This window comes from Onychomys torridus, chromosome 5 (genome assembly GCF_903995425.1).
Source record: "Onychomys torridus chromosome 5, mOncTor1.1, whole genome shotgun sequence".
NCBI lineage: Eukaryota > Metazoa > Chordata > Mammalia > Rodentia > Cricetidae > Onychomys > Onychomys torridus.
Window position 1 is genome coordinate 51106713 of NC_050447.1, and position 18209 is coordinate 51124921.

The following is an 18209-nucleotide window of genomic DNA, read 5'->3' on the forward strand; positions in this document are numbered from 1 at the left end:
CCTGAAAGTGTACCTTATGGATGCTTTATCTAATGTGCAGAAGGAGGAAATGTAATGGTGGTTAAAATATTTAATTGCCTCCTTACTGTTAGCCCCACCAATATACAGCGAGCCATGACACATTGTTGAAGACTTCTCTGAAACTGTAGGGCTGAGCCATCCATCATCCATCATTGGCTCAAATTATATCCAGGAATATATTAGAATTTGCTCAAATTTAACCTGGTAATGTGTGGGATATGACAAAAATGACATGAAAACTGGGCAAGATGGTTCATTCAGGAGAAGTTTGCATTCAAGGCCAACCTGAGTTCTATAACAAGATCACTGTCTCACAAAACAAAAGCAAAAATAATAAAACCTGAAACTGGTGACCCAGACTGGCCATAAGGATATTGTGACTTACTGCAGGTGCCTGTCCCTGTGGTGAGTCCCACGTGCCGGGGTAAAGTTTTACTAAGTACAAAGCATTTCCATCAGAAGGAGTGTCTCCTGAGGTTGTCATGCTAGGTTGGACTTGAGAAAACTAGAACTCTTTAGGCATGAAAGTGCTTTTACAAAGTGATGTCTTTGGAGTCCTGGTGTCATACAGTGCGCCAGCTCTGCGTGCTGACCTTTCACTCTCTCTCTCTGCCCACTCTACATTTTGCCCTCAGCGGCTGGCCTTGATGTACCGGATGCAGGTTGCAAATATTGACAAATTTGAAGAGAAGCTTCGAGCAGCTGAAGATGAGCTGAACATTGAGAGCAAGGACAGGATTCCTGTTTCCTACAAGCGGACAGGATTCTTTGGAAAGTATGTTCATTGTCCTGTGCGCTTGACCTAATCCAGCTTGGCTTTGTAATGTGAGACACACTGAACAGACAACAAATCTTGAGCTGACTTGGCTGGGTCCCTGTGGGAAAGTTCCATGAATGTAAGAGGACAGAGGCTGCAGATGTGGAAGTACAAATCCCTAGAGCTTTCTCTCTCTTCAGTTGTCTGTGGTAGGTAGTCCTGAGTTAAACACACCAAGGTTGCTGCTTTCCATAAAGGAAATGGAACAGAAGGAATAGAAAGGGTCATAATAAGTAGAAATTCTTTCAGAGGCATCTTAGCACTGTTGGGTATATTGTGAGGGCCATGGAGCCCATAGGCCAATATTGCTAGTGATGGAAGCCAATGTCTAAAGAGTACTCCTTTGAAAATGACTTGTAATCTGCACAGCCCAGATGCTGAAACCTCCCACCCTGAGGCTGATCTGTTTTTATTGTCAAGTGACAGGGAAGTATGGGGCAGGTCATGGGTGGTCCTCTTCTTCCTTCTCACATAGAGAGCCTAATCACAGAGTTTAATTTTATTAAGTCTTTTTGTTTGTTTACTAATTGAAAATGACAAAATATAACATGTTAGCCATAGAAGAGCCTGCTTTTGTTGGACATTGTCACGTAGCAGCGTAGGTAAGCCTTTGTTCATTCAGTCTGAACACTTGAAACCTGTGTGGAAGAGGAACTTGCTAACAGTAGGACAGGAGAACTTGTCTGCACAACTGTTTGCTTTAGAGCTCCCAGCCCTAAGGTTTGTTCACCAGTTGCCTTGAAAATGACTTCCACCTGCATAACTGCTTTTCTTCTTACCCAGTGCCCTCTACGCCTTGGGGATGACAGCAGTGGGCTTGGCCATCCTGTGGTATGTTTTCCGACTGACTGGGATGACAGGAAGGGAAGGCGGATTCAGTGCTTTTGTAAGTTGTACTGCTGGATGTCTGTAAGAACTTGAATGCTTCTCCATAGCCTGTAGAAAAAGCCCTGAGCAAAATGAGCTTTTGACAGTGGCTGTGACCAGCAGTCTATCTCACCTGCTTGGCTGCCTGGAGAGTGTGGGATAACCAGTGTTGCTGAAAGCCTGTTTCCTGACATTGGGGCACTGAGCCCACTAAGTTAGGGAACTGTGTTCTGAGTGGTTCTTTTTTTTTGCAAAGTCCCATATCAGCTGGGAGTGATGCTCTTCTTTTTCTCTCTCACTGGCTAATAGAGAAACATTAAAAGTACCGTAAAGAAGAGCCATACCGTAGGAAAACTCCCTTCCGTTCTTGGGGTATACCTTAGAAAGTGCACTTTCCCACCTGTGGCTTCTCCACCCCTCAGGCTTAGGCTGAGGATGTAGGCAGCTCCCTTCTGCCCCGGAGTGCCACTGTTTCCACTAAGAACACGAGCAGATTCTGTCTCCGGGCTAAAGAAGACTTTCTTCTGATGTGTTGGTGACTAACCTTAGAGCCTTGGACTGCTAACATGCGAGCTCTCTACTATTGAGCTATGCTCCCTACTCTGAGGAGAAGTTCATGGTTGTCTTTTTCTCCCTTCCTTTCTTTTTTTCTTTTTTCTTTTTTTCTTTTTTTGTTTTGTTTTGTTTTGTTATGTTTTTCGAGACAGGGTTTCTCTGTGTAGCTTTGGAGCCTGTCCTGGAACTCGCTCTGTAGACCAGGCTGGCCTTGAACTTACAGAAATCCACCTGCTTCTGCCTCCCAAGTGCTGGGATTAAAGGCCACCACCACCCGGTTTTCTTTTCTTTTTTCTAAGACAGAATCTCACTGTGCAGCCCTGGTTGGCCTGGCTACCTATGTAGACCACACTAACATGGAGCTTACAGAGGTCTACCTGCCTCTGCCTTAAAAGCTAGGATTAAAGGTATGAGTCACCATACCCAAAAAGAGTGTTGTTTTTTTTGTTTTTCGAGACAGGGTTTCTCTGTGTATCCCTGGCTGTCTTGGAACTGGCTCTGTAGACCAGCTTGGCCTTAAACTCAGACAGAGATCCACTTGCCTCTGTCTCCCTAGTGCTGGGATCAAAGACATGCGCCACCACCGCCTGGCTTATTTTTTTTTAATGTATTTTTATTTTATGTATATGGGTGTTTTGCCTGCATTCAGGGCATACAGAGGCCAGAGGAGAGTGTTGAATCTCCTGGAACTCAAATTATAGAAGGTTGTCTCTATGTAGGTGTTAGTAATTGATCCTCTGGAAGAACAAGTGCTCTTAACCACTGAAACATCTCTCCAGTTCTATTTTTTTAAAGATAAATTGTTAAGATTACTTTCTTCCTGATATAAACAATATAAACCAAAGTTCCCCTTGTGTGTTTGAAGTGGTCTGTGATCTCCATTGTAACGGAGGGAGTAGGCTGATAAGCTGGTCCTCTGGGGCTGTGAGAGGAAACAGCTCCACCCAGGGTGGAGATAGAGCTTTGGGTTAGGTCAGGCAGCTAGTAGCTACTGCTTCCCCATTTTGCTAGGGATGCACACTTTCCTGCCCTGACTCTTTCTACACAGAATCAGCTTAAAATGGCACGTTTCACCATCGTGGATGGGAAGACAGGGAAAGGAGTGAGCTTCCAAGATGTGGCAGGAATGCATGAAGCCAAACTAGAAGTCCGAGAGTTTGTGGATTATCTGAAGGTGAGAGGCATGTGTTAAGGCCATGAGAGATGTGAGTGGGTGGTAAAATGTCTTCCCTACAAGAAATAAAGCTGGAGTAAGCAGACACTTGGAGCCTGGGGTTTATTCCATGGGTTAGGTGTTATATGTTAAGGGTGACAGTCTCATCTCATAGATACAATAAGATGTGTCTGTACCTGGTAAGCCAACTGCAATGCCCAGTATACAGTCAGAAGAGAGGAGTGTAATTAACAGTCCACTTCAACTAGACCATCTTTTCTCTTGGAGCTGTGACCCTATGAAGCTTTTTTGCTTTTTCTGGACCCACTGAAACTATAGCTGCTTCATAAGATACTCTTCATATGAGTCCCTTAAACATTCTCTGAAATGCTGAGTACTTAGTGTCACATGTCTATTCCTGCCTAGAGCCCAGAGCGTTTCCTTCAGCTTGGTGCCAAGGTTCCAAAGGGTGCCCTGTTGCTGGGACCCCCTGGTTGTGGGAAGACGTTGTTGGCCAAAGCAGTAGCCACTGAGGCTCAGGTGCCCTTTTTAGCAATGGCTGGCCCGGAGTTTGTGGAAGTCATTGGAGGTAGGTGTGGGCTGGAAGTATGGGCAGCTTCATGGGCCTAGTGCTGGGGTGGCTTTCCACATAACCCTCCTTAACATGGGGAGCTGAGTTGAACAGAGAAGGACAAACACAACCCAAGTTAAAATAAGCTTTGTTCCAAGCCAGGCAGAGGTGAGGCATGTTAGTCCCAGCACTGGGGAGGGAGAAGCAGGCGGAACTCTGAGTTCAAGACACCCAGGGCTACACAGAGAAACCCTGTCTTAAAAAAACAAAAACTTTGGTCCACACCCACTTGGTAGTTATGTGCTTTGATTCCACTTGGATTTGTGGCTTGGGAGGCCTGGATGACTACATGGCACTTCTGGTTCATCTGCAGAGAGTGGCCTGTTAGATACAGGCATCTCTGGTGGAAGATTTTGCCTGGCTGTGACCCAAAATAGGATTTGATTTCCTTTATCTGCCTATATTTTGACATTCTGTGTCCCCTCAGGCCTGGGAGCTGCCCGTGTGCGAAGCCTCTTCAAGGAAGCCCGAGCCCGGGCCCCTTGCATAGTATACATTGATGAGATCGATGCTGTGGGAAAGAAGCGGTCCACCTCCATGTCTGGTTTCTCCAACACAGAGGAAGAACAGACCCTTAACCAGCTCCTGGTTGAGATGGACGGTCAGTGCCAGCATGCCCCACCATACACTGTACACCAGGAGAAGACCCTGATCCTATCAGAGTAATGGCTTTCAGAGTGGGTGAATTTGGTCATGTTTTTTGTTTTAGCTGATAGAGTCTTTATCACTGATAGGGGTATTGCCACTGTTATATATTGCTGTCAACTCCTAGTTCTAGTGAGAACATTATGCAGAGAATATTCTAGATGTTGACATCTAACAGCAAGTCAGCTTAAGAATTGTCTATCCATTTGCTACCTGTAAGAAACTCTGCTTAGGGGGCTGGAGAGATCATAGTTAAGAGCACTGACTGTTCTTCCAGAGGACCCAGGTTCAATTCCCAGTACCCACATGGCAGCTCAAAACTGTCTAATTCCAGTTCCAGAGGATCTGACACCCATGGCAAAACACCAATGCACATTTAAAAAAAGAAAGAAAAGAAAAGAAACTCCTTTTAGAGCTGGAGAGAGGGCTCAGTGGTTAAGAGTACTTGTTGCTCTTACAGAGGACCTGGGTTTGGTTTCCAGCATCCACATGGTGGTTCTCAACCATCTATAATTCCAGTTCCCTGGCATCCAGTGCCCTTTAACCTGTAGGCATCAGGCACACATATGGTACATACAACATACTTGCGAACAAACCATTCATATAGGTAAAATAAGTAAATACAAAGGAAATTCAGCTTTTCTTTTATATACTGGGGAGTAAATTCAGGGCTTCACACATGTTAGGCGAGCACTGACCCCATCCCCAGTGAAATTTTTGTTTTGAGACACAGTCTCACTATATAACCCTAGCTGGCCTAGAACTTGCTATGCAGACTGATCTAACCTCAAACTCACAGGGATTCACTTAGCTCTGCCTCCTAAACGCTGGGATTAAAGTTGTGTGCCATCATGCCTGGCATGTTTATTTTTTATTTTATTTTATGAACATGCATAAGCATGAGGAAGTCAGAACAGGTGTGGCTCTCCTGGAGCTGGAGTTAGTGTGCTTGTAAGCTGCTGATATGGATGCTGGTACTGAACTCAGGTCCTCTGGAACAGCATCAAGTTCTCTTGCTGAACCAACCTTTCAGCCCTTTGGTTTTTGTGTTTGAGACAAGATTTCAATATGTGACCCTAGGGCTGGCCTCAAATCCCTGATCCTCCTGCCTCAGCCTCCCCAAGGGCTGGGATTACTAGTATGTGGCTCCATACCCAACTTGAGGTCAATTTTTAACTATTATTCAACTAGAATTACAGGTTTTAGATTTATATCTTATGGAGACTGTAGTTAGAGTTTTCCTGCCTGGCCCAGTCAGGACAAATCTCTCTTACCCGCCAGTCCCACAGTCGCTCAGACCCAACCAAGAAAGCACACAGAAACTTACATTGTTTAGAAACTGTATGGCCGTGGCAGGCTTCTTGTTATCTACTTCTTCTATCTTAAATTAACCCATTTCTGTTAGTCTATACTTTGCCACATGGCTTGTGGCTTACCAATGTCTTTACATGTTGCTTCTCATGGCAGCGGCTGGCGGTGTCTCCTCCCAGCCTTCCTGTTCCCCGCCTTCTCCTCTTCCTTGTCCCGCTTATACTTCCTGCCTGGCCACTGGCCAATCAGAACTTTATTTACACAGAGCGATATCCACAGCAGGAGACACTCTTCTCAAGCTATTTTTGGTATAGATGAGATGCACTTACTTGGTGTTTGGTTTGGTTTGGTTTGGTTTGGTTTGGTTTTCAAGTCAGGGTTTCTCTGTGTAAGGAGAAATTTTAGCAGTGATATGAAAGAGTTTAGACTGAACAAAACTTTGTAAGTCTCTTCAAAGTCTTCTTGCTAGCTGTCAGTCCCAAGATGTAACATTATGGCTCCATTGCCCTTATCCAGGTCCAGTGCAATCTAATGTAGCCCATGGGGTGATGTTGGCTCTGAGTTTCTTCCAGTCTTTTGAGATGGTAACACTCTTTGCGGGACAGTTGTGTTAAAGACATCTTTTTAGGGGACTGTGATGTGATTATTTATTTATTTATTTATTTATTTATTGCTTTTTTTGAGACAGGGTTTCTCTGTATAATAGCCCTGACTCTCCTGGATCTCACTTTGTAGACTATCCTGGCTTTGAACTCATAGAGATCTGCCTGCCTTTGCCTCTTGAATGCTGGAATGAAAGGCCTGCACCACCACACCTAGTTATGTGATGTTTCGTGTATGTTGTGTTCTTAAGACCAGGTGAAGCATTTATTTGGGTAGGAACAGTTCAGTAACATGATGATCCTCAAGGCTGTAAGCAACATTACGTCTTTGGTGGGAGACTATAAGGTGGAGAGCGATAGAAGACACATTATGTCTTCCTTTGGCCTTCATACACAGACACATACTTGCACCTACATGCACATGCATATGTTTGCACTGGTCTCACACACACATGTATGTGAGAATTCAACTCCTGGCTCTTGTGATGTCAGATGGCCTGGTTAACATTGGAAGTTATTTCATGAATTGTAAAGTTGCTATAAGTTTAAAAATCAAAGGATGGACTGGGCAATGGTGGCCTCTCCCAGCACTTGAGAGGCAGAGGCAGGCTGATTTCAGTGAGTTTAAGGCCAGCCTGGTCTATAGAGCAAGTTCTAGGACAGCTAGGACTACACAGAGAAACCCTGTCTCAAAAATCCCAAAATAAATAAACAAACAAATCAATCAATCAATCAAAGGATGGTTCTAACAATGAAGAGGGAAAGGTATTCTATTGTTGAGATGGGAGGAAAATGGTTACATATAGAGCTGCCTCAGCCCTCCTGTTCCTGTCTCTGTTGTTGTCCAGTTGTCCATCAGTTCAGAGCCCATGGCAGGCGCAGCAAGTACCCTAACAGCTGCTCTGCACACTGACAGCAAGTGCTCACTGTCAAGTTTCCAGAGCACTAACTCCTCCAAGGATGTGGTAGTTCCTTGTGGAGAGCAGAGGGCTGCTAGAAGCTGACAGATACTTTCAGACCAGACCCAGGAACCTGGCATGAAGTCTTTGTCTCAGCTAGGACTCTATGAAGTGAGGTTGAACACGTACCCCTCATCCTTCTGAACATTGACCATGCGTCCTTGATCATGAAGGAAACTCCAGTGAACCCTTCTCTTCTGGCTCTTTTCTCCCCTCAAAGATACGTTTTATTTAAATAGGGGCTTAAATGGATTTCATAACATTGCTACTGAACTAGAAAAGAAAATCTGTTAACCAGTTTGTTATCTCATACAGCTGAATGACAGAGGCCATCTTTTTCAAGAGATTTGAGTCTACTAGAAAGCATGACATTTTTCTGAGCTGAATTTCTCTGAACTACCATAAAAATAGCTGTTTGTCCCCCAGGGTTGGCTGAGGAACTGGTTGCTTGTCAAGTTGGCCCAGCACTAACAAGTCTCTTTGTGCTCTCACAGCTGTGGACACTGGTTCCTTCAGAAGCTCTGAGATTAGTCTTTGTTGTCTCCTCAGGAAGAGCAATTTCTGTTCATTGAAGTGCAGAGGAGGGAGCTGAGCGGATGTTGTGCTGGTCGTGGGAAAAACTCCTCAGGGAATGAGAACTGGTCACAGAGGCCTCAGCACAGGTGCTGTGTGCATTTCTGGGACCATAAAGTTATAGAAGAGAGCCTACAACAAGTGCGCCAGCTGCCCACCTGCTTACCACACAATCACTTGGCCGTAGGTGTATTCTTAGAGAAAGGGCTTCTTTTTGGGGGGGTATGGAGGCGTTGAGACAGTGTTTCTCTGTGTAACACCCTTGGCTGGCCTGGAACTCACTGTAGACCAGGCTGGCCTGGAACTCACAGAGATCCACCTGCCTCTGCCTCCCAAGTGCTAGGATTAAAGATGTTTACCACCACTGCCCGGAGAAAGGGTTTTTTAACATGGAGTGTTCTGCTGTGGTATATGTTGTATAGTTTTTGCTTGGGGAAAAACAAATGGAGAAAGTGATTGCTGATTCTACATTGGAGTCATTTGAAAATCCTAACAGGGACAAGCATAGCAGTTCACACCCTTAATCCCAGTACTCAGGAGGCAGAAGCAGGTAGATCTCTGTGAGTTTGAGACCAGCCTGGTTATAGCAAGTTCCAGGCTACCCAGTACTACCTAGTGAGACCCTATTTCAAAGGAAAAGAAAAAATCCAACAGGGCTTGGGGAGTGGCTCAGTGCAGAGCTCTTGCCTTGTATGCATGAGATCCTGGTTTATATTAAAAAAAAAAAAAAAAAATTACCACTGGGTAGAGAGATGCCTCAGTGCTTAAGAGCACTGACTGCTTTTCCAGAGGACCTAGGTTCAATTCCCAGCACCCACATGGCAGCTCACAACTGTCTGTAACTCCAAGATCTGACACCCTCACACATACATGCAGGCAAAACACCAATGTACATAAAGTAAAAATAAACAAACAAACAAACAGATAAATAGATAGATAAATAAATGAATAAATAAACTAAAAGGAAATAAGCAGGCTGGAAAGATGGCTCAGCAGATAAGAGTACTTGTAACCACTCATGATGGGGTGCGCAGCCTTTAATCCCAACACTCAGGAGGCAGAGGCAGGTGAATATCTATGTGTTCAAGACTAACCTCAGCCGGGTGGTGGTGGTGCATGCCTGTAATCCCAGCACAGGGGAGGCAGAGCCAGGCGGATCTCTGTGAGTTCGAGGCCAGCCTGGGCTACCAAGTGAGTTCCAGGAAAGGCGCAAAGCTACACAGAGAAACCCTGTCTCGAAAAACCAAAACAAACAAACAAACAAAAAAAGACAAGACTAACCTCATCTACAGAGGAAATTCAAGAGCCACATGGCGAGACCCTGTCTCAGCAATAACAACAACAAACAAAAAGAATACTTGTTGTCCTTGTAGAGAACTGGGCTCTGGTCCCCATATCCACATGCACCATCCATCTGTAACTCCAGTTGCAGAGGCTGAGACACCCTCTTCTGATCTCCACATTGACTAGGTACACACTTTGTGCACATACATTCATGCAGGCCAAACACTCATACTCATATACAACAGAAAGTAAATCCAATTAAAATTAAAAAATAATAATAAAATGAAATAAAAAATAAAAATAATTAGAAAGGAAGGAGGAAGACAGATGATGTAGTACATACTTGTATTCCAGCATGCAGGAGGCTGAGGCAAGAGGATCTGGAATCTGAAGTCAGCCTGGGCACTATAGTGGGGCCTTACAAACATTCCAGCACTTGGGAGGAAGGAAGAATCTTTTTGAATTCAAGGTCAGCCTGGTCTACATAGATAGTACCAGGATAGCCAGAGCTGCATAGAGAAACATTGTCTCAATCTCTCACCCCAACCCCCCAAAAAACTCATTAAGAAAACACTATCATACCCATGTTGTTTGTTTGTTTGTTGTTTGTTTTTACCTACATCTAACCTTGCAAATTTTTGTTTTGTTTTGTTTAAGCCAGGGTTTCTCTGTATAACAGTCCTGGCTATCCAGGAACTTGCCCTGTAGGCCCGGCTGGCTTCGGACTCATAGAGATCCACCTGCCTCTGCCTCCTAAGTGCTGAGATTAAAGGCGTGTTCCACCACCACCTGGCTTGACCTTGCAGTTTTTTTAAAAATTGGATTTTATTTATGTTCAAGGTTCAAGTAAATACATGTATCTCACAATGTACGTGTAGGAGAAAGAGGACAATTTGCAGGAGTCTGTTCTCTCTTGCACTTTGTGGATCCTTGGTGTTGAACTCTAGTTACCAGACTGGGCAGCAAGCTCTCTTACCCACTGAACCATCTTGCTGGCCTTGCCGTGGCTTTTATGCATCTAGACAGTCCAGTCCTCACAGTAGAAGTGAGTAGATTTTGCATAGCTTACAAAATGCATTTCCTCATGACCGTGTCGGGTGAGTGAATAACAAAACAGACATAGCCTGGGACTCCGCTGTTGTGTCATATCCCAATAGCAAAATAGCTATTCATCTAACCACTGGGACTCTCATCACCCTTCTTCAGTGGAGTCACTAACACTTCAGGTCAGACTGTGGGCCAAGGCCTGGGTGATGCCAGGCTTAAGAGCACATGGATACCACTGGTGGTTCTTAGTGTGTGCCCCAGATAGCAGTATTGGCCTTGCTAAGAGCCATTGCACACATAGCACAGTTTCTGGAATCCCCCTACCTCCAGACCAAAAATTCGAAGTGAACCTGAGTGAGATAACCTGTCTCCACTGGCTAGTGGCTGTTACATTGGTGCTATGTGGTAATACATGGCCCATTACTTTATGTTGATGCTGTCAGCTTCTCTTATTGGGACCCACTCCCCACATCTCTGTTGTGACATTAACCAACTACCCATCTCTTGGGTATCTTCCTCATCCTTCCACCACACAGAGCTACTACCCAGCCCAGCTGGTTTGAGAGCTTTAGGGGGTTCTTCTGCCTCCCCTCCCCACCCTCCCATAGGAGTGCTAGGATGATAGAAGCCTGTGCTATGCATCCAGCTTTTACATGAGTTCTGAGAATTCAAACTCAGGTCCTCATGCTTGCATAGCAAGTGGTTGTTTCTAAATGAACCATCTCTCCAGCCCTGTTGTAATTTTTTTTCTTTAGTTTTTATTTGTTTGTTTTTCTGGGGGTAGGGGTGGGGAGGACACAAGATCTTACTGTGTAGCCTTGGCTGGCCTGGAACTTAGAGATCCATTTGCCTCTGTCTCCTAATGCAGGGATTAAAGGCACATGCCATCATGCCCAGCTTGTGTTTTTGAGACAGGCTCATGTAGTCTAGGCTGGCTTTGAACTCGGTTTGTAATTCAGGATGATTTTGAACTTCTGATCCTCTTATCACTCTCTGAAGTGATGGGGACACAGATGTGTGCCATCAGACCTAGCTCTTTAATTTATTTTTTATTTTGAGATAAACTTTCACTAGTTGCCCAAGATGGCACTGAACTTGCCATCCTCCTGTCTCAGCCTTCCAAATACCTGGGTACAGGCCTGGCACAATTTTGTATATAAACGTTATAATTTCAGAATTTCAAGGCACCTAGACAGAAGACATTCAAGAAGCATGAGCATGCTGGGTGTGATGGAGCACTCCCTAGGCACTCAGGAGGCAAAGACAGGCAGAGCTCTCTGAGTTCAAGGTTAGTTTCTTCTATACAGCAAGTTTCAGGCCAGCCAGGGCTACTGAGATTGATAATGCCTCATTGAAACAAGAAGAAGAAGCCTGAGCATGAAACCAGGAAGGTCTTTGGGCAGAATGTTTGTGTAAATCTCCCTTAGCTGTCACATTTCTAGCCTATCAGCTTCTTGCTCTCTGTGTCATTATTAGTCTACCAAAGGCTCAGGTGTCCAGAGGAACCCTGGGGCTGTGGCAGAAGGCAGAGCTGAGCTCATTTATTTAAAAAAAAAAAAAAAAAAGCATTGTTTTTAGGTATCTGCTTAGCTTTGGCAAGGTGACCTTTTGCCTTGCTCTGTTCTTAAAGGCTTAGTGAATTATTGTCACTGTTACAGCCTGTCAGGTTTAAAGTGTGAAAAGGAGGCTATGATTTTCTTTCCTTCCTCCCTCCCTCCCTTCCTTCCTTCTTTCCTTCCTTCCTTCCTCCCTCCCTCCCTTCCTTCCTTCTTTCCTTCCTTCCTCCCTCCCTCCCTCTCTTCCTTCCTTCCTTCCTTCCTTCCTTCCTTCCTTCCTTCCTTCCTTCCTTCCTTCCAAGAGTTTCATGCATCCCAGGCTAGTCTTGAACTCAGTATATGGCTGAGAATTACCTTGGACTCCAGATCATCCTGCCTCCAGAGTACTAGTATTTACTGGTATGTGCCACCACACCTGGTTTATGTGGTGCTGAGGATTGAACCCAGGACTTCCTGCATAGTAGACATGCACTCTAGCAATTAACCTACATTCTTAGCCCCCTCCCCAGCTTCTTTAGAAAGAACATTTTTAAGGGAGTTTGTTGTTTTGTTTGTTTGTTTGTTTGTTTGTTTTGGGAGGTCTCTATGTTTTGGCTCTCCTGGAATTTGCCATGTAGACCAGGCTGACCTAGAACTCACAGAGATCCTCTTGCCTCTGCTTCCCAAATGCTGGGAGTAAAGGTGATGTGCACCACCATACCTGACTATAAACCTTTCTGTGTAGTTGATTTTTTTTCTCCCAGTCACATCTAGTCAAGGATCCGGGTGGTTTCTGAGCCACTTTAAAAAAACCATGTATGAATGTTGTGTCTCTGTTTACATATGTGTACTACATGTGTGCCTGGTGCCCGTGGATGTCAAAAGAAGGCAGACCTCCTGAAACTAGATTTACATATGGTGGTGAGCCACCTGATGTGTGTGCTGGGAACCAAACCTGAGTCCTCTGCTAGAGTAGCACTGTTTCTAACCACTGAGTAATCTCTCCAGCCCCACTTTTGACATCTTGGACAAGAAACCTCATGCCTAAACGCAGGTATTAAAGGGTTTAGATACCACACAGTAAAGAGCTGCAGCTCAGCAAGCACAATAGCTCCTTGGGATGAAAATTTCCTACTCGCTTGCAGGGATCCACCTGAGTCTCCAGAGGGTCTTTGGGCCATTCAGCCTCTACATACAGCCAAGGGAAACTGCTGTTGTTGAAAAACAAGCAACTTCACACTTTTGGCATGACTTTCTTTGGAAGCCTTTGGGAAGGTGCCTGTACCTCATCATCCTGTCCAGAAGGAATTTGGTGTTCTTCCCCCAATCCCCTGGGCCTTTACTTTTTTCCTGCTATGCCCTCAAGGGGTTAGTCACTGGGAAAAGCCATTCTGTCGAAATCCTCCACTCCAAAGGCCACTGTGTCTGCTCTGTTCTCTCAGGAATGGGCACCACAGAGCCATTCTGTCGAAATCCTCCACTCCAAAGGCCGCTGTGTCTGCTCTGTTCTCTCAGGAATGGGCACCACAGACCATGTCATCGTCTTGGCTTCCACGAATCGAGCTGATGTTTTGGACAATGCTCTGATGAGGCCTGGTCGACTCGATAGGCATGTCTTCATTGATCTTCCCACTCTTCAGGTCAGAACCGCCGGGAAGGATGGGCAACCAGTTTTTCATAGCACAGTTCTTATGGCCTGGCCACAGCCTTCCTTCCCTCCTGGGGGAACAAGCTCTAGTTTTATAGCTGTCGTGGTTCTTTTCTCCAGTATCTAGCCTTGGTGTGACATTACTGTGGCCCTCGGGGCCCAAGTAAGTGTCCATGGCCACTCTGGCGCCATAATACCCAATCTCCTTTTGGAGTTGTTTTGGTTTGGTTTGGTTTTTGAAACAGAGTCTTGCTATGTAGCCCTGGCTGGCTTTGAACTTATGATTCTCTAGCTTCTACTTTTTGTTTGTTTTTGTTTTTGTTTTTTCGAGACAGGGTTTCTCTGGCTTCTACTTCTTGAATGCTGAGATCATAGGGTCCTGGTGATGGGGCTCGCTCAGTACTTAGTCACTGCTCTCTTATTTTCACAGTGAGCTAAAGTTTGCCCAGTGTCTTCTACCTTCATCCTTGAGTGTGTGGAGTTGACTGCACTGGTTGGTCTAGGTTAGGTGGTTTGGGTTTTTGTTTGTTTGTTTGTTTTGTTTTTATTTTTTGAGACAGGATTTCTATGTATAGCCCTGGCTGTCCTGGAATTCTCTCCACAGACCAGGCTGTCCTCAACCTCAGAGATTGCCTCTGCCTCCCCAGTGCTGGGATTAAAGGTGTGCGCCACCGCTGTCTGGCTTGGGTTGAGTTTTATACTAAATTCAAATCAAAATGAGGGCATCTCTCCTTTTCATCTTGAATTTGTGGGAAGTCTTGGGTTTTTCATCCCTCCCTCTTTGATGTATTTATTTATGCATTTTTATGTATATGAGAGTTTACTTGTATGAATGCATGGGCACCATGTGTGTTCCTAGTGCCAGAGGAGGTCAGAAGAGAGTATCCGATCCCCTGGGTCCCCTGCAACTAGTGTTACAGATGGTTGTGAACCACCTTGTGGATCCTAGGGACTGAACCCAGGTCCTCTGAAAGAGCAACATGTATTCCTAACCTCTGAGCCATCTTTTTTCAGTCTCTAATCATCTTGCCTTTTGTAACTACACTTGACTTTGTCTTGGAAGAGGTGTCCATGAAAGCCTCAGAAACCACGGTTTTCTTCCCTTATAGCCTCTTTCTCACAAGCTTCTGTTTGGTCCTGCAACATGGTCAAAGAACCTGTATTATAGCCTTGAGAGAGCAGGAATTGGATAGAGGGTCTGTGTGGAAGGAAGGAGATCAAATATAACGGCTGGGTAGTTAGTTAATGCCACTGGAGAGAGATGTGTGGGGTAGCCTCAGTATCCCTCACTTTACTTAAGAGAAGCTGGTTGTCTCCTGACAATGTCAGATATTTTATGTCAGGATCCAGAATGTGTGACTTGCAGAATTTTTGTGGAATAAATCTTTGCTATGTGTGGTATGCTTTACTTGTATTCTATTACATTTATTTTCTTTTCATCTTTAAATTGCTGCTTGGAGCTCTGTAAATTGGTTTCTAAGAGCACGGGTAATGACTGAGAATGTCAAGCATGTAGAAGCCAGTGTTTGCTGTGATGGCCACGTTTCATCATGGAGCTTGTGGGAGAAGGGTTTGTCTTGTTAGCCAAGTGTGATTTCAGCTGTGTCTTCCCGTTCGTGACAGGAGAGGCGGGAGATTTTCGAGCAGCACCTGAAAGGCCTGAAGTTGACCCAGCCCAGCAGCTTTTACTCCCAGCGCCTGGCAGAGCTGACACCGGGATTCAGTGGTATGACCTCAACCTTAGGCATGTATTCATGACAGAGAGCCTCCATCTCCCAGTGCAAGTACTGTCTCTGCTCTGAGTTACTCATCAGTCCGGCCTGGGGAGGTCAAGTGTGAATGCGAGCAGCAGAGGGCCAGGAAAGGACTTCCTTCCTCTCGTGGGGGAAGCAGTAGCCTGACTTCACAGGTAGCAGTTGTGATGTCTCCACCAAAGTAGCAGTCAACATCATGATGGCCCCACAGCTCCTGCTGTCAGAGGACTGTGAGACAGTCTGCCTGTGTCTCCTGTGTTGTATTTACCTAGCGAACACCTTCCAGTTTAGACTGCCCCACCAGGCTTCCTCTGCACAGTCCCCATGTGATTTCCAATGAGCAGAAGTCACAATTAGGTGCCTGCGGTGGTGGTGCACACCTTCAATCCCTGCTCTCGGGAGGCAGAGGCAGATGGATCTCTGTGAGTTCCAGGACAGCCAGGTCTACAAAATGAGTTATAGGACAGCCAGGTCTACAAAATGAGTTATAGGACAGCCAGGGCTACACAGAAAAACGCTGCTCGAAAAACCAAAAACTTAAAAAAAAATTAAAAAAAAGGAAAGAAGAAAAGAAAGAAATCACAATTAGGTTTCCTTTCTGTATGTATAGCTCTCATTTTAAAGGTTAATGTGCATTTAAAATTACCCCAAAATCCAGGCTTATGCCTATAATCTTTTTTTTTTAAATTTGTTTATTTTTTATTTCATATGTATTGGCACCTGTGCCTATACTTAAACACTTGAGAGGCTGAGACACAAAGACTGTGTGAGTTTAAGGGCAGGCGAGGCTGTAGCATATAGCATGAGACCCTGTCTCTAAAAACAAAACCAAAAGTTCTCTTAGACTACTTTCTTCTTTTTGATTACCCTTCAGTCTTTAGCAGAATTTGTACACATGAGAGCTCTTCATTCTTGCTTTTTTGTACACATAAGAAGTGTCAAGTAGCCGGGCAGTGGTAGCGCACGCCTTTAATCCCAGCACTCAGGAGGCGGAGCCAGGCAAATCTCTGTGAGTTCGAGGCCAGCCTGGTCTACAGAGCAAGATCCAGGACAGGCACCAAAACTACACAGAGAAACCCTGTCTTGAAAAACAAAACAAAAGAAAAAAGAAAAAAAAAAGTGTCAAGTGACATAAAACAGTACAGAGGCAGACAGGAAAGGACTTGAAGATCCAGAGCAGCATGACATTGCAGTGCTTCAGCCAGCAGCCCCAGAGGGCTTCTGGGACAGCACTAATTGCCTGCTCCCCTGCCTCCTGCCTTCCAGCTCTCCCAACTTCCTGCCTCCCCACTTCCTGCTCTCCTCCTGCCACAGTTCCTGTCAACTCTTCTTTATTTCCTTCCCTCCCCTCCTCTCCCTTCTTCTTTCCTTCTTCCTCCCTCCCATCTCCCTTCCCTTCCTTTCCTTCTGCCCTTCCTCCTTCCCTCCTTCCTCCTTGTTCCTTTGTTATTTTAAGACAGTTGCATTGTGTAGACTATACTTGCCTAGGCCTTGTAGACCTCTTGCGGCAGCCTCTCCAGTAATGGACTCATAGGCCCATGCCCCACTTTGGGCTCTTTTTCTCTCTGTTTTTCTTCATTAAAAGCAGAGTCTCATTGGGGATTTAGCTCAGTGGTAGAGTGCTTGCCTAGCAAGTGTAAGGCCCTGGGTTTGATCCTCAGCTCAAAAAAACAAACAAACAAAAAACTGAGTCTCCCCCCTCCCTTCTCTTTCCTTTTCCTAAATGCTGACAGGGAAGAGCCAGTACCACCCCCTATCCCTGCCTGTGGTTTGTGTTGACAGGCGCAGACATCGCCAACATCTGCAATGAGGCTGCTCTGCATGCTGCTCGGGAGGGGCACACATCTGTCCACACGTTCAACTTTGAGTATGCCGTGGAGCGTGTCATTGCTGGTATGCGGACCACACCCCTTGTTAAGGCCTTGTTAGGGCTGAAGCTTTCAGATGACCTGTTAGAAGTTGTCTGTGCCAGACAAGTTAGGGCAGGATAGGTGGAAGTAGACTGGGTTCTGTCGTTACATAAGTAGCAAGGAATTGTAACTTTTCCTCCATTTGAGATTTGTAAATTTACCTAAGAATAGACCTACTCCTCAAGCAAATAGAAAAACATCTTCAAGCCCAGTATGCTAGCACACATATTTGTAATACCAACACTTGGGAGGTGGAAGATCAAGAGTTCAAAGCCATCCTCGCCTCATAGTGAGTACCAGGCCAGCCTGGACTACAAGAGACACTATCTCAAAAAAATGGGGGGAGGGGGTAGAAAGGCCAGGCATGGTGCTATACACCTTTAATCCAAGCATTTGGGAGGCAGAGGCAAGAGAATCTCTGTGAGTTTGAAGCCAGCTTGCTGAGTTCCAGGAAAGCCAGGGTTTATCCTAGGCACCATGAGGTGGCTGAGAGCCCACCTTGGACCAGATGAGGCACAGCCAGCCAAGTCTAGTGTAGGTAGAGGCTGCTGTCCCCAAAAGACACCTACAGGGTCTATGGGAGAGGGATAAACCTGCCCCTGACTCTCATCTTCCTGGAGCTAATGGCTCTGGTGATTAACAAGGTAGGAGCCTCATTTTCCATCAAGAGGATGGGGTGCTGTTTGTTTGGTTTTGGTTTTAATGTTTTTGTTTTTGTATTTTGGTTTTATTTTTAAAGGATTTATTTATTATGTATACAGTGTTTTGCCTGTGTGTCAGATCTCATTACAGATGGTTATGAGCCACCATGTGGTTGCTGGGAATTGAACTCAGGACCTCAGGAAGAGCAGCCGGTGCTCTTAACCACTTAGCCATCTCTCCAGCCCCTGTTTTTGG

General features: G+C 45.3%; 1 protein-coding gene across 2 annotated transcripts in view; it reads left to right on the top strand.

Moving 5' to 3' along the window:
* The window catches only part of Spg7 (SPG7 matrix AAA peptidase subunit, paraplegin), a 42498-nt gene that overhangs the window by 15237 nt on the left and 9052 nt on the right, over positions 1 to 18209 (top strand). For both annotated transcript variants that reach the window (XM_036187924.1, XM_036187925.1), the window contains 8 exons: positions 657 to 796; positions 1622 to 1724; positions 3309 to 3434; positions 3840 to 4002; positions 4472 to 4645; positions 13516 to 13640; positions 15272 to 15374; positions 17185 to 17295. In XM_036187924.1, the coding sequence (XP_036043817.1) occupies positions 657 to 796; positions 1622 to 1724; positions 3309 to 3434; positions 3840 to 4002; positions 4472 to 4645; positions 13516 to 13640; positions 15272 to 15374; positions 17185 to 17295 (1045 nt within the window). The remainder of the gene's footprint in view (positions 1 to 656; positions 797 to 1621; positions 1725 to 3308; positions 3435 to 3839; positions 4003 to 4471; positions 4646 to 13515; positions 13641 to 15271; positions 15375 to 17184; positions 17296 to 18209) is intronic.